The 21,671-nt window shown below is 45.8% G+C and overlaps 1 protein-coding gene across 1 annotated transcript in view; it reads right to left on the bottom strand.

Annotated features, from left to right (window-relative positions):
• runx3 (RUNX family transcription factor 3) overlaps positions 1 to 21,671 on the bottom strand; it is a 70,326-nt gene that overhangs the window by 26,525 nt on the left and 22,130 nt on the right. Inside the window, exons 3-4 of the mRNA XM_080784413.1 lie at positions 3,214 to 3,512; positions 1,495 to 1,651 (exon numbers count right to left, since the gene is read on the bottom strand). Coding sequence (XP_080640539.1) covers positions 1,495 to 1,651; positions 3,214 to 3,512 — 456 coding nt within the window. The remainder of the gene's footprint in view (positions 1 to 1,494; positions 1,652 to 3,213; positions 3,513 to 21,671) is intronic.

The following is a 21,671-nucleotide window of genomic DNA, read 5'->3' as shown; positions in this document are numbered from 1 at the left end:
AAAGAGGCATCTCTTGTTTTAAGAAAAAGGAAGGGGGGAAAAAAAAGAGTGAGTGACTCAGTGAGGGAAGTCATGAAGGGAACAGATTCCCGGGGTGGGGTTGGTTGGTATATATAATTGACTACAGAAATGAAAGGTACTTTTTAATTCGGCGGGGCGACGAGAGCGTTTTCCATTCATCAGTGTGCAAACTATTTAAAGTGTAACATTTAGGGAAATATGCGCGCGGCGCATGCATGCAGACTAGAGAGAGCGCGCGCGTCGGCAAGGCAAAGGGGCCGCATGCTGCTGCTGCGTGAGAGAGAGGATGAGGAATGTCAGAAATGCCACTGCGTCTGCTATGGTTTTTAAAAAGGTGTGCTGCTAACTAAACTAACTAAGCCACAGGCACGCTTTGGAACGTGGCAATGGATGCACATATAGGAGCCGAATATTGTTTTATTTACCTACAATATGTTGCACAAAACTCCTCAAATAAACCGCTTTTATAGCTGCATGCATGTGCGTCGAGCAGACCTCATGCCAAGACACATAATATCGCGGGCTAAAAGGCGCACTATACCATAGCTCTCTAATTGACATATTGTGTTTCACCTTTTTGTTTTCATGCGTGGATACAATTAAATTATAATTATAGGTACAATTAACAATTAACTAAGCAAGGCTGGAGTATATGTAGGCCTATATAAAATGGCGGAGGCGGACTTGCTTTGCAAATTGGCCCGGGGAGATGAATGTGTGTGTGTGTGTGTGTGTGTGTGTGTGTGTGTGTGTGTGGTGTGTGTGTGTGTGTGCGCGCGCGCGCGCGTGCTTGTGTTTCTCTCTGTCTCGTCCATATTGCTCACAGCTCCGGATAATTATTTGTATTCACATGGATTAGGAAAATTATAGTGGAATTTTGCGGGCGCGCGGGCGTGCGTTTGTGCGTGTGTGCGTGTGTGTGTGTGTGTGTGTGTGTGTGTGTGTGTGTGTGTGTGTGTGTGTGTGTGTGAGACGCAGTCACGTAATGACGCTGCAGCCATGACCCGCAGTCAGGTGGTTCTCAACCAGTGGTCCGGGGAGTCGGGGACCACCAGTGGCAGTGGTCCTTGACGGGTCCATTTGGTTTCATTTTACACTCCCAAGAGTTACATTTGTGTTAAACCGCTCCATTAGTAGCCTATAGTTAATTTACAAGAACTATACACAATTAGATGCATGTCAAATATTACATTGTTATTTTGATCAACGTTTGCATGTAGCCTATATATATGCCATTGTAGGTTGTTCCCTATAACTTTTCAGGTCGAGACGACCCAAAAGAGAGATAAGTTGTTTGCCTGCATGCAGCCGGCACCCAAACTGGTGAAAATAGCAGATCTACAAGCGCACAACGCGTCCACGTTGCGAGCATGTATATAGATCTGCTACTTCTGTTTTGGGAACCAGCTATAGGCCTATATATATATATACTATTATACACTGTCACTATCCAGGCTCCATCCTCACCCTTACCTCTGCCGCTGCGGCCCACGAAGCGCAGGTCGTTGAATCTGGCCACCTGGTTCTTCATGACGGCCGAGGCGTTCCTCAGCTCCGCCGAGTAGTTCTCATCGTTCCCGGCCATCACCGTCACCAGAGTCCCGTCGGGCACGTCCCCTAGCGCCACCACCTATATACACGAAAAAACATCCATGCAGACAAGACAAAAAGAAGAAGAAAAGAAAACCTCACTTAATCAAATAGTAGCACTATAGCCTATATACACTGTATACGCACACACACATTCACACACCGCAACCGGTGGCATAATAGGACTCATGGAGAAATGTCTAATTTACGGCAGTGCCACTTGTCAACAACGCGGCCCCGGCCCGGCCTTGCATTGCATAATAACTGTCTAGCTTTTGACGACAACAGACACAACACCCAATAATAATAATAAGCATGCAGGAATGTTCACTCTATCTTGATTATTTCACAACGTATAGGCCTATGAACAATGTTAAACAATGTTATCCACTATATATCAGCCGTTGCTGTGCTGTTTATATAGTTGTTGTAATGCCATCATTTAAAAACTCTCATCGGCTGGTATATATGTTTTAATATATTTTTTTTAAATATCTTTTAATATGTGTGCCCGAAAACGCTGTCGCGTTTATACCGTGGTCATAATGGCAGATCCGAACGGTGATTTTACACATAGATGTTTAGCCCACCTTTATCCAACACAGCTGTCACAATGTCAATATTTATACAATAGTTTAATTTATGGAAATAACTATAGACCTGTATAGGATATAGTCTTGAATTATCAGTGCCATGCATGCTCAATAAATTATATACATCCATATCGCAGTGCAGAGAAAAAAATATATATTCTTGTTTTGATGGTGTCATAATTAAATTAGTAGCAAAACGCAGAACTTACATCAAATAAAATAAACAAATAAAATAATAACATATCTCTTTATATACAATTTGCTTCCATGCACAAATTGCAGCCATCAGCATATATGCATTTTTCCATAAAGTCATATACTTTCCATGGCCTATATAGTCAAATTGGTATAGCCAGCTGCATTTCAAATACACAGCCATAAAATCCTTAGTTTTATTTATGTATTTGTTTATCTCCGAGTACAGGCTAAAAGTCCATTTGGTCAACATATTGGACACATAAATAAGGTATATAGCTCTGGACCATAGCTTCTCCTTAAGGCAGTGGTTCTCAACCAGTGGTCCGGGGGACCACCAGTGGTCCCTGAGGGTGTCCCAGGTGGTCCCCCGCAGATAAACGATGGAGAGTTACTTTATAGCTCTTTTAACTTGAGCGTAAAATTAAACCATAAATCGAGCCTTATACGGTTTCATTTTACGCTCTCAATATAGTTAAATTATTGTTAAAACACCTTCATTATAGGTCAACTCTAATTTACCTACAATTAGAGCATGTAAAATCATTGTTATTTTGTTATTTACGTTTACCTGTTATCTCTCCTATAACGGTATACCAACATCAATAAAATATAGCATGGAATCGTGGACAAAATCTTATCCAAACGTCAACAAAATATTCTCTGGTTTTTGGGGGTCTGCGAGGCGAAACGCCTCAAACGGGTGGTCGGTGCGGACTCTAATAAATAATGGACCTCGTTATAAAAAAGGCTGAAAATTAAGCATTAATAAGGCAGCAATGAAGCCACACATGGACCACCACCATGGTCTTACCTTGAAGGCCACGGGCAGCGTCTTGTTGCACCGCCAGTGGGACGGCAGCACCGAGCAGAGGAAGTTGGGGCTGTCGGTGCGGACCAGCTCCCCGGCGTGGTCCGCCAGCACGTCCACCACGTTGCGCGCGTCCGGCCGCGAGGAGGACCTGAGCGGCCCCCCGTGGCCCCCCGCCGTGCCCTGCATGCCGCCGGTCACGGCGCCGCCGCCGCCGTTGAGGAGTATACCGTCTCCTCCTCCGATCTTACTGCAGGGGAAGGACGTGGAGGGCGGCGTGAACCGTCTGGTCGTGGTCGGGTCTACGGGAATATGCATCACAACAGCTGTTTAGGAGGGGAGGGGAGGGGGTGGTGGTGGTGGGGGAGGTCAGTGTCGCCTGTGCGTGCGTATGGGGGGGTTCTGATATTGTAGCCAGGAGGAGAGGGGCTCTTTTCGGTTCGGTTTTCTTTTGGAGAGGAGAGAATAACAACAAAAATGTGTCCTATATCCTCCTCGGACGCGGACGGTTTGGGTTTAAAGTCCAGTGGATGTGCAGTGAGGAGAGGAGTGCAGGGGGATACAGATGGATGGACGCGCGCCGCGGCCGGGTCCCCCGATATAAAGAGTAAACGTGTGTCTCTATAAGAAGAGGAAACGTGTTTCTCTATAGCTATCTGTCACACGAAGAGCAGATAAGCTCTATAGCTGATCAGTGCGTTCTCTTCTATAGCAGGCCTACTATCAACTGCACAGGATGTGTCGGCATGAGAAACACATCGAGTTGCTTTTTTTCTTTCCCCCCGTTTCTCGCCAACTACAGCAGAACTGTGTGGAAACCGCAGCTTCTTCAAAGTCCCTCTTCAGCAGCTATATCTGCCACTGTCTGCGCGCACTTGATGGAAATGTCCCTCAACAACACACACACACACACAAACACCAACACAACACGCATGGGCTATATAATCGACACGTGGACCCCGTGGTGAGTCTCCACTCCCCCCCAAAAAAATCGGTTTGGGTAAATAATATGCAAAGCCAAGTCAGTGCGGCCACAACACAGCGATCAAGGTATAATCCAGTTCAGCGCTCCCTCCGCGCAGCCAGACGCGCTCAGTCTGTGTCTCTATCCCCGCGGATCGTGCCACGGAGATCCGTGCCGTGCGCACTGGTGGTGGTGGAAACTGCTGTCAAACAAAATGGTCAAATACAAAAAGTCAGCGATTTCAATTCAATCTCTCAACCCCGCTGGAGATCGAAGTGTGTGAATATCTATATTAAAAGACAAAAAAGGTTGCCAGAAGTTCATAAAATCTTCAAAAGTTTATTTCTTGCAACTTGATCCTCATCGGAAAAACTTCAGAAGCAAAACAAAGTATGAGAAATCCCAGACGCCACGCGCGCGTATAATATACCGAAGACTATACTTCTCTAAAAAAGGTTTATATTGCGTGAAGTTCCTTTTTCACACACACACACGCACACACACACAAAAAAAGTTGTTATCCTTTGCAACGCGCAGCAGCAGAGCGTATAGCAGCTGAACGGCGGTGCGTGCGGTGCGGGACTGAAGAGTGCACTGATATTATTTACCCAAGTCATTTTAGTGTTTAGTGGTCGGGGAGTGTGGCGATGATTTGGACCAATGAAGCGGCTGGGTTGGGCTTTCATTAGACCAATCAAAGTGTGCCGAGGAGAGGCTGAAGTGAAAGCGCTCCTTTCTTTTCTTGCTGTCTTGCTTTCTTCACCGTCTCATTTTCATTCTTACTGTACTTATGTGTACTGTAGGCTACTGTCACACGACGAGTCGAGCCGGTGAATTATTGATACAACATTATAGACTGACAGACAGACCATCCATCTCTGCTGCTTTCATTTCCGCTTGCCTCTCCAAAACATGCCACGAGTTTTATTTAGCAAAGAAAGAGAGAGAAGTTGTGATGACAAAAAGATGTACAGAGTATAGACAGTGCGTCGCTATGTTATTATGTTTGTTGTTGGGAGTTGGGATATATAAGCAAAGCAACGCAAGCTTTGGTTATAGAGAGAAATGTGCGTGCTTGTGAAAAATGTAATGAACAGAAACATGCCAGGGGGTCCTGCAAATACATTTAATCGCGTGCAGAATGCAATCAAAGGGCTCCAATAGACCACATGCATTGCTTGGCCATATGCATCTAAGGAAATAAACAATGTATTTTCAAAAATAATATAGGCTATACAATAGGTCCTTCGTGTGAACAATTTCATTTTATTTGCTATTCTAAAATATGTTTCACTTGCTTGGACTTGACTTTTAACAATATTGGGAGCAATTGTTATTTATTTAGATCCATTTTTATATAGGGTGCTATGCATGTCAATTAAGTTTGAGCCTCTTTTCACAAATTGGTTTGCACAGTAGCAGCAGCTATAGATTTAGGATAATGTTGATAATGATATGTTGTTGCCTTTTATTAGCATATATGTTTTTTTTTTCCTTCCTGCCATACATGCAGGGCATTTTCATAGCAGCCTGCCCAGTCTTAAGATTTGATCAATATCTATTAAAAAAAATGTAATTACATTTTATTAAGTGGATAAATTAAAGTACAATGAATCATTTGGGGTTGATAACATCGACGACACAAGGAGAGCAGGTCGTGCCAAACAACCCCAGGCTGGCAGGCTGTGATAATTATAAACCTTTAAAGGATTGTGAGGTTAGCCAACACTGTGTGGGCACTCCCTGCGATGCCACGCTGCAGTACCGCCCACACACACTAGTAGGCGCGTTTGTCTTTTCAAATAATATAGCTGCTCTCTCATCGCTGGTGCATGGAGTGAGTGAGTGAATTGTAACTTAAGCAGACGATTGCCTTGCAGACCAAATGAAACGTTTAATTTCGCTGTGAAGTGATTTTAAATAGGAAATATTACTGCCCGGACAAATAAACTTCAACGAATTAAGCCTTGCGGAGTGGTATAGCCTATAAGGCCGTTGTTGCACTTGAGAGCATGTGGCCGGTTTTTACATGCATAAACCCGGCATGGCGATTATTGCAAGGATTATGGGGAAAATATGTTCAATTCTTGCCATGAAATCAATCTGAAATATACAGAGATATTTTTTTTCGTTTGATTGCTGACGGTTGAAACACCTGTGAGGGAGGCAACCGAATTTCACTCTCTGAATTGTCATTTTGAGAACGCAGTTTGACTGTGTAGTGTAGGCCATGATATTTATTCTTATTTTTTTAATTTTCTTTACTATTAATTAAAAGGGTTATATGCGATATTTTCCATTATTGATATAGGCTAATCGGCCGGTTTTATTGTTTGATTGGATGTAGCCTACTAAATGCATGATGGTTAAGTTGATGGTGCATTATGGTGCAAATAACGATATTAAATACACCCAAACAGTTTGTCAGAATATGAAATATATGACCCAATGTAATGCGAATGTCATGCAATCTATACATATACTATACAGTATAATAATAAACAAGGCAAGCGTTAAATATGCTCATTATCTATTATCTGTCGTCTCATCATTTATATAGCCTGGTCTCTGACCAATTGAATTGTTTGTTCATGGCTGCATGCAGCATGCATGTTTAAGCCCAAATTTTTTAGCGTGCGTGCGCACACACACACACACACACACACATACACACACACACACACACACACACACACACACACACACACACACGCACACACGCACACACAGTCACACGCGCGCGCGAAGAGCAATTTAGGGGTGTAAAGTGAGTGAGAGGCGTTATCGGACTGCATGTGGCTTTAGTTTTCCCCTTCATTTTCTTTCTTATCACACATCGTGATGTGAGAGTGAGTCACGATATTCCAATCCTCACAGCCTCGCAACACTTTGAGGTGCAGGGGAGGAGGATTCACAATCTATACTCAACTCTCTATAACACCCATCACCATCACTGCAACAAGGAAGGCGCGGAGAGACTCGTTTATACTTTAGAGAAGTTGAACACATGGTGGAGAAATCATAATTAGGTAATGAGGTCTATAGATAATTCTGCAATGTCGGTCTGTGTGCACGTCTGAAAGAAGGCCTGAGAGCGTTATTTCACAACAATATTATGGTCGAGGAAGAAGAAGAAGCTGTCTGTCTGTCTGTCTGTCAAATCTCTCTCTCATGTGTCTGTGGGATATAGCGAGAAAACCGCGCCGCAATTTGCAAATATCCTCACCAATATGAGGCTAGATTAGAACCTCAGTGGTGGCGAATGAAAAAAAGAAACCCAAAGAGAAATGTAGCGTTGTTTGTGGCCTTAATTTATAAGACGTCTCGATGTCTGTGGAATACATTTCTGAAGAGACATGACTCTCAGATAAACATTAAAGAAAGAGGCCTGCTTGTGCAGAAGTGCTAATTAAACATGAAGAAATATGCAAATAAATATAATATAAGGACGCGTCTCAAATGGGCTATTTCAGTTTCAGAAAGCCGCGCGCATCATGCAGACTTTAAAAAAAACGTAATTTATCCGGCATCACTTGATCGAAAATTGCAACGTGTTGTTGTTGTTGTTATATTCATAGCTTGCAGAATGAATGAAGATAAAATAAAAGCGCTTTCTTTTGGCACGCACATGTGACGCGACACCGTCGTAAGAAGAACAGACAGGGCCTCTTACGTGTTTTGAAAGAAAAAAAAAAGCTTCACCAATCAATGTGGTCGCTATTTTGAGTGAGTAAAAAAAAAAAGCAAAAAAAAAAGAATCTCGACTGAGACAATGACAGCGTGTAGTATTTCACTTGTTTCATTATTGATATAAGATGATGTTGACCACAACGTGCCCTGCCGTCGCATCGCACTGCTGCATGCGCGTGCACTGTGCGTGCTTGTTGTACCGCATACCGGGGCGCCTGTCACATATTAAGACCCTCTAACATTTCAACGTGCAGTTTCTACGGTTTCAGCCGCACACTAGACAGCGGAGGATGGAGCCCGCCTGTGGCCCTGAACGATTTTTAATGATCCGGGGTGGGGTGGGGTGGGGTGGGGTTCAACTTCAGCCTGAAAACCAAGACCCAAGTCCATGAGGATGCATGTGAAACCTCAGATCATCCACCTCAAGGCAGGCCTGCTGCATGCTGCTGTGTGCCATTTTGGAGTGGTGCAACCACTCAGACAGCTATGTGTGTCCCTGGCTGGCTGGCTGGCTGGCTGGCTGGCTGGCTGGCACTCAGTACACACGGGTGTGATTTGTACAAACCGAAACTGTCCCCCAGCCCCCTACCTTCTGCTTAAAAGGATAAGCAGAAATTCTCCTGATTTGGTGTAATATATTGTGGGCTGTTTTTTTGATGCCCTGCAGCTTTCCGGGTTTGCGTGAACACAAGCATTGGATTGTGATTGGCTGATCAGTGATCACCCCATATTATAGATGATTTGATTGGGCGAGCAAAGTACATATTGAAGATATGAGGGAGGGCAGAAAAGTGAAGACGCAAAGTGATTGGCCGGAATGACATTTGTTCATGATTTGATTGGCTGAGCACGGAATGTGATGTATGACGATAAGAGCACCCTTCACTTCACATGCGGGTGTGATGTTTTCTTTAATGACATCTCGATGAAACCGACCCTGCTATAAGTAGGCTATTCCTGTCAAACTATATAGGGTGTCACTTGGGCTGCAGACTTTGTCACTGATACAGGTACAGTGGAATTATCATGATGGCACTGGCAGAATGGCAGCACGCCCGGACCTTTCCTGGTGGCCTGCCGCCTATTGGCCTGCCTGCCTGTCCAAAAAATAATAATATATATATATTTATATCATGGCGCCCCCCCCTACGGTCGCGGCCCACCGGGAATATGCCTGGTACGTCCTATGTGGCCAGTCCAGCCCTAACATTTCAGTCCTTTCAGATGAATTGAGTATGATGAAGGACCCGCAATGGAAACAAGCCATATAGGCTTTCTCAGGTTTTAAATCCTCTTATAGCAGACCTTGTATTTTACTGTACTTTACTGCACGTAGACTGTTAATAAAGAATCAATCAATCAAAGGGGCAAAGCAAGTCATGGACGGATTAACACCCACGAGGGCCCCCATGTTTGCGGAGCCATGGGCTATAATTTGGCCCTGAAGAGAGTGAAGTATATAGGCTACTTACATGTTTTTTCTTTAATTCATTATTATAGCTTGATAATAAATCAAAGTGTAGCCTAATAGTATTTGTGTTTAACCATTTAAGCCCTATATTTTTTATTATTATTCATTGTATGTGATCTGTCATGATGATGGAATTAGCCGGTGACGATGTGTACAAGCTCACAGCTGCATCGCAAAGCAACTGATTGATGGATGGATGGATTGGTATAGGTTGGTTGGTTGATTGAATACTTTATTAACAGTTTGCAGAAAAAACACAGGAAAGAGTTCAATCCAAGGTCTGCTAGTGGATTTTTAAACCCAAGAAAGCTGGCTTGTTTCCATTGGTTTATGGACCGTTTTCCCCTATAACGATAAGCCCGCAAAATAGCGATGCCATGTGAAAGTGGCTAATAGTACAGAGGCCACCGGTTTAATAATAGAGGTCACCAATTTAAATCGGCCGATTTTCACTCAAATGACTCGATCGGTGATCGTCAATTCACCTGATCTGGAGAAACCGATCTTTTACATATAACATTAAGTGGTATGAAAGTCAATCAGACATACGGTATAATATCGCTTCGGCATCTTTGTGACTGGCCTCAACATTCTCCCCTTCCTTCCTTCCCCCACACAGGAACAGTTTTGACGTGGATTTTGGAAATATTCAAATTCTCTCCTTATATACGTCGGTATCGGCCGATCATGAGGAAAAGATCATCGGGAATTCGGGATCAGTCTCCCCCAAAGAACCCGATCGGAGCACCCCTATAGTTAATAGTATTTTAGTGTTATTATAGCCATTAGATGAGAAAGTGCAAGCCTCTGGGCTCTGTAAGATTATACCTGGTTCTAAATGCCACCCAGCCAGAGCCACTTAAAAGTGGCTTTGAAGAGGAGGGGGGCAGTCTCACGTATACTGTATATGGAGATACTTTATAGTCATTATGATCTGAATCTGATCCTCTATTAGACTGTGTAAACTCCCCGGCTATTTTTGGGACACGCTCGCATATATATGCAGTAATACTGTATGTGTATTTGCCATCGGAACGGATGGGCATGCCTATTCATTTTGGAAAAGTGGGGCTACGCGGACGCAAAATTAGAAATAGTTTTTTGAGGTTTAATGATGATATAAGACAAAGATTTCTATCTTTAGAGGACGTGCGGTGGCCGCCTCATTTCTGTACATTCACAAATTACAGGGCGAGCTCGGCCCCGAAAGCCACCGAACGCATTCCTTCCGAAAAGTGTCTCCTCGAATTTCAAGCCGGGGGATTCTTGCTGCATGTGGAAATATGAGTGTTCTGAATGGACGACTCCTATGAAATGGAGTTTTTATTCCTCCAGGATTAAATTAGCTCTACTTTGGGGCTCTGGGTATTTTATGTATGAATGATGAATTCTGCGGTCGCGTCGGAATGCTGGACTTGTTTACCCATCCCCTCCCTTTTTCTTTTTTTAAAAAAAACGTAGCTCGCTATGAAATGGACTTTTTCTGCTTGATATGACAAGAGTGTCTGTGATGAGCCTTCCAAGCATGATGTAAGTCACCAAAGCCATTTGTGCCAGTGCCTTCAAAGCCAAATCATATTCTAGCCCATTTAGGACTGAGACTATAGGTTCTACAAATGTCTTCTAAATCTTGACAGTTTTCTGAGAAACCTATGTTTCATGTCAAAGACCCCCAAAAATGATATGTAATTGGCCGCCGACCCACATCTGAAAATATGTTGTTCCAGGGACCCGCAGCCAGAAACGAAGTTATGAGATAAAAACGTTTGCTATAGTGAAAGAATATATATTAAAAGAATTGCACACATTTTCACTGAGCTTGTAGATCCGCTATTTTTCAACATAGCTAAAGTTTTTAAATAATGGCTAAAGTGCACGGCTAAACGCTATAAAGCGACACAGATGCGGTTCCCGTCCCAAATGGGCTAGCATCGGGAGTGTTTATATACACCAGAATATGGAGAAACTTTGAGGGAACAATGAGTGGGTACGGATTGTTTGGGTCTTTGGTTCACCGGTGCCCGGGTTCTCTCAAACGTTGATTACACAACGTGTCAGCACATCGCAATTGGTGGTCATTGTTGTCCATTTTGATGTTCAGACAAGTAAATACGGAACACATGGAACAGATTTCATGACTTAAATTCACATTTTGTTAGTGAGGCTTTCCCCCCCGTCAGCTGTATATATATAACGCTCGATTATAACTTTGTTTGTGTGTGTTTGTTGCGTGCACTGCACACCGGTGTGCACATGCAGGGCACACCGAAGATAGCAGATCTACAAAGGATATAGCAGGTCTATATATGAACTCACAACACGTTGCAGTGTGACGGTTGGAGATCTGCTATCTTGATCAGCTCACTGTTATACTATATATTCAGCAAAAGCAGATAATATCTGAGGTGTTTCAGCACTTGAGTGCCGAGAGAAACGTTGTTTTGGGCCCCGCGGAGTCCCTGCAAAACTCATTTCAATATACTGTGTATAGTTTTCCCTTTTGAAATATTATATATCTCATATGCAGTATATAACTCACGAGTGTCAGGCTCCAATTCTGGATCTTTGAAGGCACGTAGAATATACATTACCCTTAAAATGATGAATGAGTTTATGACATCTCCAAAACCAACGGGCTAATTACTATGTAAGCATGACGGCCTGAGACACAGCAGTCACCCCAGACGAGACAAAGAGCACATTCAACCCCATGGGATCTTTAATATGCCGCGTGCATTTCTACGAAAAGGTGTCGAACGAACGTGGCCCCAGGGTCTTATATATGAAGTATACCCCGGGAATCAGTCCAGGCGCACATTGGTGACTATAGACTGTCTAATTATTATTATCTGAGTATTTTAATTATTTTTCTGCCATCTCACGAACATATTCGGACCCCTAGGCTAGGGTACGTTCATATAGACCCGCCCGTATACTCCATACTGTATGTGAAAGCGGCGACCGTCAATTTACCTTTTAGCATTGCTCCGGTTGCTATGCAACGCCTCCGTCCCCACCAGCTATGGGTTTTTTTTACATCCGGCTCCATTGATTGGTGAGCCGCCGCGCATCCGATGACCGGATTTCATTTGTGAACTTTGTCTCGCATCACTCCGGACGTGTAATCGTTACACACACACACACGCACGCACGCACGCACGCACGCACGCACGCACACACACACACACACACACACACACACACACACACACACACACACACACACACACACACACACACACACACATGCAAGCACACACTTTCAAACAGCCAAAATAGACAATCCTAGAACTGTTAGTTTGGCTATTTCTGAAGGTTTTTGAAAAATAACTTGTTTTGATTTTCTCTCTCTCTCTCTCTCTCTCTCTCTCTCTCTCTCTCTCTCTCCCATAGTAGAATATAACAGTGGTTCCCAAACCTTGTCATGTCAAGGACCTCCAAATTGACACTAATTAGCCCGCGGACCCCCCCATTTGAAGAGATAATGCCAGGGACCCCCATGAGAGAACATATTTACGACTCAAGCAGTGATTCTCAACCCGAGTGAGACCCCAGTTTGACATGCTCTGAGACTCCATTTGGTTCCAAACTATATCATTTAGCTGGGGACCCCCTGGAACTCCCTCAAGGACCCCCGGGGGGTCCCCGGAACCCACTTTGGGAACCACTGGTGTATAATATCAGGCATATTCCTGTTATTTACAGGTCGGAGCCGAGCCAGGCCAGAACCTTGTTCTTCGTAAAAGTTGACTTTTGTTTTCGTGGGCATATCGTTGCACATTTTGGTGAGGAACATATTGAGCACCGTACTACAGCCGTATAGTATAGCGGGGTGGTTAAGCGGGTGGATTCTGTTTTTGGAGGACGCTTTAATTCTGGAAGCCGTGAGGGGAAAGACGGTGTGTTACAGTAACAGTTATACAGTAACAGAGCCACATGTTTCCCCCCCCCCGAGGCCCGGGCGGGCGTGACGGGCAGAGTCACCGAAATAAGTTGTACATGAGACACTCACCATCGACCGTGATGGGTTTGCTGTGATCAGATGTGTGTGTGTGTGTGTCACTGTGTGTGTGTGTCACTGTGTGTGCGTCGGTCGGTGGTGGTATTGGGGGGGGGGGGGTCAGTTCAGGGTGACACACCACACCCGTGACCACCATGCCTGGGGGGGGGACTCATGGCCGTCCCGCCCCAGCATCATCTCATCTGTGTCGGGGTACAACTCGCAGTCAGCGAGCCCCCTGTGATGTGGTTTCACCCAGCCCTGTTTATTCTCTGGAAGCCGCTAAAAGTAGCGTCGCATGGTATAAACTCAACCGAGGATAGGCCTGCACGGCTGCTATTATTATTATATAGGAGCAGTTTGGGTCGACGTTTTGATCTGGTGGGGTTTTATGTAAATAAGGCGCTGCCTTGCCCCGAGGCGAGGGCCACACACTTTTTGACCGTATATTGTTTAGCGTGTGACCTGATGGTTGCCTCTTCTTTTGCCTTCGTTGTATTCGTTTTCCTCGTTGCTGTGTGTCTTTCTCATGCTTTTGCGTATGTGTTTCCTATACTACACAGAGGGAGGTTCAAGGCTCATATTTATATTATTCAGTAGCACAGTTCACAGGCACGACATCAATTAATCCCAATGTGTTTCTTCTTACGCGATGACGGACAAAGGTCTATAAGCGGTCTCCGTTCCCTTTGTCCCATTCTTAGTTGAAGGACAGCTTGTGTGTTCTATTTTCTTTTATTTTCTTTTCTCGCTGGCTCTCTATTTACCCCTGAAAGGGTTAGTGTAACTTTTAGATCTAAATGAGTGCCATAAATACATCAACTCCCCCATTTTTTTTTCAGTTGTGGTTTTTAGTGTGAGCTATAATCATTTCTCATCTTTCTTTGTCTCTGTGTCTGTCTGTCTATTTTTTGTGTAAAGACACTCACGCACAAACACACACACGCACACGCGCGCGCACACACACACACACACTCTCTCTCACACACACACACACACACACACACACACACACACACACACACACACACACACACACACACACGCACACAAATGCACAGTGTTTCTCCTTTTTCTGGCGAGAGCTTCTGATGCAAGGACGGCAATCTGTAATCTGTAGTAATTGCATGTTGCAGAAAAACATTTTTCCGCTGTGGTAATCGCTGCAATATGTGCAGTCGCGTTGCCAAAGTGACAGCACCCCCGCCCCCAACACACACACACACACACACACACGCACAAATAGACATACTCACTTGCACACATGCACGTACGCACGCACATCACACACACACACACACACACACACACACACACACACACACACACACACACATAGGCCTATAACACACGTGCGCACACATACACAGTATCCTGACTCACTCTGTCTTGCCCTCACTAAAATGTGTCCAAAAAAGCATCGGTATATCATTTTAGAGTTTTAGCTTTGGCTATATTCAAAAATAGCAGATGAGCTTGTATACATTTTTGAACATTTAGAAACATCTTGAAAGTGTCAGAACGAGCGAGTTAGAGGCTGGCATCGACCTACGTATCAGGTTTAAATGGGTTAAGCATCCTATAGTATATAGTGTCCATATATTGTAGGATGAAGACGTTTGGTGTTGTAGCGGGGAAAAATGAGCCGAGTATCCACACTTTTCCTGGGCTGTGTGTGCTCCATTCCTGTTGATTTCATTGGATATCATTGGTCATCTGACCGGTTTCATTGGCTTTCATTGGATCAAATCGACAGGAACTGGAGCACACACACACAGCCCAGGAAAAGTGTGGATAGAGGAGCCCTGGGGGACCCCGATCTACCAAGTATGTATGTATAGGGTTCAAGTGCTTAAGGATGGCACGCACGCATGACACACACACACATACACACACACACACACGCACGCATGCACGCACGCACGTCACACACACACACACACACACACACACACACACACACACACCTGTGGCACCATCGCGCTGCAGTTAGTCACCTTCTGCAACAGATTTTATAGTTCCTCCCTGTGACAGTTTAACTGCCGTGCAGTGCCACTGCCAAAGGCCTGCCACACACACACACGCACACGCACACACACACACACACACACACACACACACACACACACACACACACACACACGCACTACAGCAGTCTTTCAATTCTCTTTGTCCTGTTTTATAGCTTCTTGCAACGCAACCTGTTTGTCATATGGTGGAATTGTATACCGAGTATATATGCCTTCGTTCGTTCCCTGTTGATTTCCTGTAAGGTAAAGTAAAGATGTCACTGACGTTGCGTCGCGAGTCCCTGCATGGTTCCAGTGGATCAGCCACGCTACACACTGCATGCAGCCAGAGAGAGGTGTGTATGGGCCTATAATATATACACTGCGCTGGTCTGTGGCGGAAACCCTCGATGCGCGCCGCGGCCCCGCGGGTGTATCAAACCCAACGTCCGCAAGTCCCACCGCCGTCGACTCTCCTCGGTCGCAAGCTTATGTGTGGCGCATGGTTTTTATGAGGCCATATTCACCGCCGCCGCCCCGGCCGTGCACCCCCCCCCACCGTGGCTTATATAGCGCGACGACGACGGTGGCGTTTGTGTCGACGGATAGAAGCCACGCGTCCCTCTCATGTGTGTTCACCTCAACGCCTCAGCCATTATGCAACCAGCGGCTGCAATGCATGTATACATGGCGGGCTATGCCTCCTCCTCTATAGTCTCTCCCTATAACCCTAACTAAAGCCCTATATGTCTCTCTGGCACCGCGCATGCGGCCTCGTCTGTGGCATACACATTTATGACATCATTACCACGTATACGCGGCGTTACCACCCCCCCCCAAAAAAAAAACACGGCTCCGAGAGATATATGTCACCTCATTTAGTGCCTCTCATAACCCTTCACTCCTCAGTCACTGGGGCAACCGCACACACCTACTGTATAGGCTGTATACTAACGGACCAGTGTATATAATGCGCCGAGACGTTTATAGACACACAGCACAGACACCCCCCCAGATTACAACCAGACTCTGTGTGTGTTTGCGTGAGCGTGTGCGAGCGCGTGTGCGTGTGCGTGTGTGTGTGTGTGTGCGCGTGTGTGTGTGTGCGTGTGTGCGTGCGCGTGCGTGCGAAACCTTTTCCTCTCTCTCGGGGCTGCTGAAGCCATCCAAAGCTCCCAGCAGTCAGCAGAACTTCCCCGTGTCTCTCTAATGGAGCCTCTCTCTCTCTCTCTCTCTGTCAGATCAAACAGCTCTGCACTGACGAGGAGGGGAGACAGGCTGCGGCGCTGGAACCCTTTCAGTCTGACAGCCCAAACACGTTTGACTGGCAAAGTTAAACGCTGCCTAGTAGTGCCTGCTCCTCTCTCTCTGTCTCTCTGTCTCTCTGTCTCTCTTTCTCTGTCTCTGTCTCTGTCTCTGTCTCTCTTTCTCTGTCTCTGTCTCTGTCTCTGTCTCTCTTTCTCTGTCTCTGTCTCTGTCTCTGTCTCTGTCTCTCTGTCTCTGTCTCTCTGTCTCTGTCTCTGTCTCTGTCTCTGTCTCTGTCTCTGTCTCTCTGTCTCTCTCTCTCTGTCTCTGTCTCTCTGTCTCTGTCTCTGTCTCTGTCTCTGTCTCTGTCTCTGTCTCTGTCTCTGTCTCTGTCTCTGTCTCTGTCTCTCTGTCTCTGTCTCTGTCTCTGTCTCTGTCTCTGTGACTCTGTCTCTGTCTCTGTCTCTCTGTCTCTGTCTCTGTCTCTCTGTCTCTGTCTCTGTCTCTGTCTCTGTCTCTGTCTCTCTGTCTCTGTCTCTCTGTCTCTGTCTCTGTGTCTCTGTGTCTCTGTCTCTGTCTCTGTCTCTCTCTCTGTCTCTGTCTCTGTCTCTGTCTCTCTGTCTCTGTCTCTGTCTCTGTCTCTGTCTCTCTCTCTCTCTCTCTCTCTCTGTCTCTCTGTCTCTCTGTCTCTGTCTCTCTGTCTCTGTCTCTGTCTCTGTCTCTCTCTCTCTGTCTCTCTGTCTCTCTGTCTCTCTGTCTCTGTCTCTGTCTCTCTGTCTCTCTGTCTCTGTCTCTGTCTCTGTCTCTCTCTCTCTGTCTCTCTGTCTCTCTGTCTCTGTCTCTGTCTCTCTGTCTCTGTCTCTGTCTCTGTCTCTCTGTCTCTGTCTCTCTGTGTTTCTATGTCACTCACTCACTCGTTCAAGTCAAGGCGGGACCCCAAGAAATATACAGTATGTACAGTATTCGGCCGCCGATCCCCATCTGAAAATATGTTGTAATTCCTGCAGGGAACCCTCCCAGAAGTAGAACTTAAAACATGTCTATTACATGTAAATGTCCAGAATTCAAAATGTATACTTGAAATGTACTACGAAAGCATCGGCACCAAAAGGTTAAAAGGATGTCCCGTTGTCAAGGTTTCAAATGTATTGACAAACACATCTTGAAAATAGCAGATCTAAAGCTCACAATGTGTCGAATCCCGCAACGCATTGTGAGCTTGTAGCTCGGCTATTTTCAAATGGCCAAAATCAACATGCTTAATGTGTATGTTTTGTAATAATAATAATAGTCAAAATCTACAAAGTATACCAACCAAACTAAATATATCATAAGCGCTATATATATAGTACAATATTTGGATCCAACATGTATAGTGAGGCAGAAGAAAAAGTTGGAAATACATGCAGCAAAGTACACCTCAAAATACTTGAGTAAATGTACTAAATAATAAAATGTTACTTTACACCAATGGATCAGAAATATATAGCAGCGCCACCAGAGACCCATGAGGGAAAGAGAGGGGAGGAGGGGCTCCAAAAATAAGTTGTGAGACGTTCTCTCTCTCTCTCTCTCTCTCTCTCTCTCTCTCCCCCCTTCTCTCGCACAAAGGCGAAGCGCCCATATATAACTCCTCAGTGTTTTCTCAAAATGAAATCGCATGTGAAGCGAATATTAGGAAGCGCGCATGGCTTCCAGCGACCGCCAGGCCATTACAGCGGAGCCTGTAAACCACATTTTCACCATGGCAAGACAATGCCCCTTTGTGCTGCCTGTGTGGCTCTGCAGTCCCCTTCTGATGCATGCTGCTGCTGCCGGGGCGAGAGAAAGAGAGAGAGAGAGAGAGAGAGAGATAGAGAGAGAGAGAGAGAGAGAGAGAGAGAGACACCCGGAACAGTGTGGAGAATGGATAGAAGATGAGAGAGAGAGAGAGAGAGAGAGCGAGAGAGAGAGAGAGAGAGAGAGAGAGGGAGCAAAGCAAATAAGACAGCGGGCGAGAACATGCCCATTAAAATCCATATAGTGATCAGATCGGTCAACTCGGAAGAACCCCCGTATTTGTGCGTATACGTGGTTCCATTTTTAACCCTATATCTCTTCTTTATGAGAGTTACATTTGCACCGAGGATACAGTAGGCTATACAGTAGGCCTATGTGGAGAGGAGAGGAGGCATGAATGGAGAGGAGTGTCACTTTTTATTTTATTTTATATATATATTTTTTTAAGATCTCTGTTAATTAGTGGCAGTTGCGTTTTCGGGAGAAGCAAAAAATAAGGCAGGAGAGTCTGCCCTCAGTCGGCCCATGGCGGGGGGGTGTGGTGTGGGGGAGTGTGTGTGGGGGGGGGGGACCTTTGATGTGGTCGCTCACGGAATGCTTGTTGTTCATTCCTCCTTTCGCTCGACGCTGTGTGCAACAAAAGGCACATGTTTTTATTTTCCTGTGACTGTTGGTCCCTTATAGCTGTTGGTTAATTCAGCCTTTAAAAGAAAGTACGAGGGAACAACGGAGGAGAGGTATGCGACGTATGAATGGCATGTGCGTTAACCGGTAGGCTACGTCGCTCGGAGAAGGTCTTCTGCGCGCGTGAGCCCACATGGCAGCGTGCCATGTACAGTTTACTGTACGTGGCCTTTTCTTTTCTCCCTTTTTCGTCGTCGTTGTTGTTGTTGTGCGTATTCTGCTCTGAGCCCAAAGATGATCTCTCTCCCTTTCCTATATGGTTGAATTACATAAAAAAACAACAACATGAAGGTGTGTGCGTGCGTGCGTGCGTACGCGCACGCAAACACACGTCACACACGTGCACGCACGCACACACTCGCTCGCACACCCCTGCACACTTTGAGCTATTGTCTTCGGTGTCTGCTGCTGCTCTAAAGTTATTTCATCGGCATTAAGCTCGGCCTGTGTTTTTCTTCCTCTCTCTCTCTCTCTCTCTCTCTCTCTCTCTCTCTCTCTCTCTCTCTCTCTCTCTCTCTCTCCCCTTTTAAAACCAGAGGGGTCATCCCAGGTTCTGTCACACTCGTTCAAGTGTAAAAGGCAACTTCAAAGAGCTCTCCCAGATATTGAATTTGCATTTATTTCCCTCTTCACGGAGAGGTTCAGCCTCTCGACCGAAGCGCCGTCCGACTCCACCGACCTGCAGATTCAAACGCTGACCCCCATGCATGCAGCCGCTTTGCTTTCCCTAAACCCGTTCTGACCTGAGATCAGATTCTAAAAATGCCTTCTAGTTCTATACATCCTGACGGTTTTCCGAAAAAGCTGTGTTTCTATATGTCAGTCGTTCTTTGATTTTTCAAAAATAGCAGACCTATAGCCTATACAGTATACAAGCTCGTAGCGCGCCGCACCCTTGTAGATCTGCTATTTGTCGATAGCTAAAGCATGACATGACGCTATAACACCAAAAGGGGTTCCCGCGCTTTCCTCCGCTTTCCTCACGGGGGCCTTTCATCGAGGAGGTGTGTGGCAACTATCAGCCCCGCGGCGGCCCCCGCGCGCGCACGAGCTCAGGAGAGCGCTTATAAGACGAATAAATAGTTTAATCGCCGCTCATAAATCCCACTCTTTTGTGCCGTGAACGATTACTGTCAGTCACGCCGCGGCTCGGATCCAAATTGGGTTCAAGTCATGTATCGTAATAAAGAAAATGGACGGTCTCCAACGGCGCGTGTCTCGGTGGTGCCACGGCGCACGCACGCACGCACGCACGCACGCAAAGCGGGCGACTGGAGGAAGTGGAAACGCGTCGCACGCACGCAACGACCTTTTCTCTTTGATGCCTGCGTGTGTGCGTGCGCGGCCGGGGGCCGCGGGGCTCCGTTCCCAGACCTATATATATATATATATATATATATATATATATATATATATACGTATATATACCGGTTCTGTCGAGCAAAAAAAATGAAGAAAAAAACCCCCAATCCAAGTCTAAAACATATTTTCAATGGAGTCCCTCCATTAACCCGTTTTGCGCGGGAACCCCTTTTGGTGTTATATATAGCATTATGTCGTGCTTTAGCTATTGAAAAATAGCAGATCTACAAGCTCATAGCGCGCCACCGAGTGGTGCGCTATGAGCTTGTAGGTCTGCTATTTTTGAAAAATCGAAAGAGCGACTGACATAGAAGACATTTTTTTTAGAATCTGATCTCAGGTCAGAATGGAAAACTGTCAGGATGCAGAAGACCTTTTTTTTTAAAGAATCTGATCTCGGGTCAGAATGGGTTAAAATCAACGGTGGAGTCCAGGAAAGGGCTAGTGGAAAACCCGCCGCCCCCATCGTGTCCAGAGTGACTGGATGTTTCCCCTCATCATCCCCCTGGCTAATCACTAGTGGCACTAGCCCACTGTGTACAGTTAGCGCCCCGCTAAGGCCCCCGCGGCCTGGTATAACCCATTCTGGACGACGGGGGTCATGGTGTTAGCATTACGTTATGCTTTATAGCTATTGCAAAAATAGCAGATCTACAAGCTCAGAGTGGCGCGCTATACGAGATGTATAGGTCTGCTATTTTTTTCTGAAAAATCGAAGAACGTCGACTGACGTAGAGAGACATGGCTTTTTCAGAAAACTGTCGGGATGTAGGCCTATATATAGTTAAGACGTTTCTATAGAATCTGATCTCAGGTCAGAATGGTATATAGTACCACGTGGGGGGAGCTGTGTAATAGCGTGTATATAGCAGCGCGGCATTGCATTGCAGCAGGGTTAGCTCCTCTCTCTCTCTCTCTCCCTCTCTCTCTCTCTCTCTCTCTCTCTCTCTCTCTCTCTCTCTCTCTCTCTCTCTCTCCCTCTCCCTCTCTCTCTCTCTCCCTCTCTCTCTCTCTCTCTCCACCGCTGCGCCGTTGACTCAGCGCCTCAGGCGTAACGGCGAGGCTTTGCAGTAAACTGCGCGCTAATCCTCCCTGATTGCTGTGTTTAGGCGCCGCACGTCAAGAGGGGGGGGGGGGGGGGGGGCTGGGTTATAACGACGCGCTAACGACACGACGATGACAAGGAGCGTTTTGTAAACCCCAATCAGCGCGGCGCGGCGTTGGCGTTGGCGGGACGGACGGACGGACGGACCGGAG

Source organism: Protomyctophum bolini, assembly GCF_963924005.1.
Source record: "Protomyctophum bolini genome assembly, chromosome: 15".
In the NCBI taxonomy this organism is placed as follows: Eukaryota; Metazoa; Chordata; class Actinopteri; order Myctophiformes; family Myctophidae; genus Protomyctophum; species Protomyctophum bolini.
The sequence above is the reverse complement of the archived record's forward strand: the minus strand, read 5'-3'. Positions and strand labels throughout refer to the sequence as shown.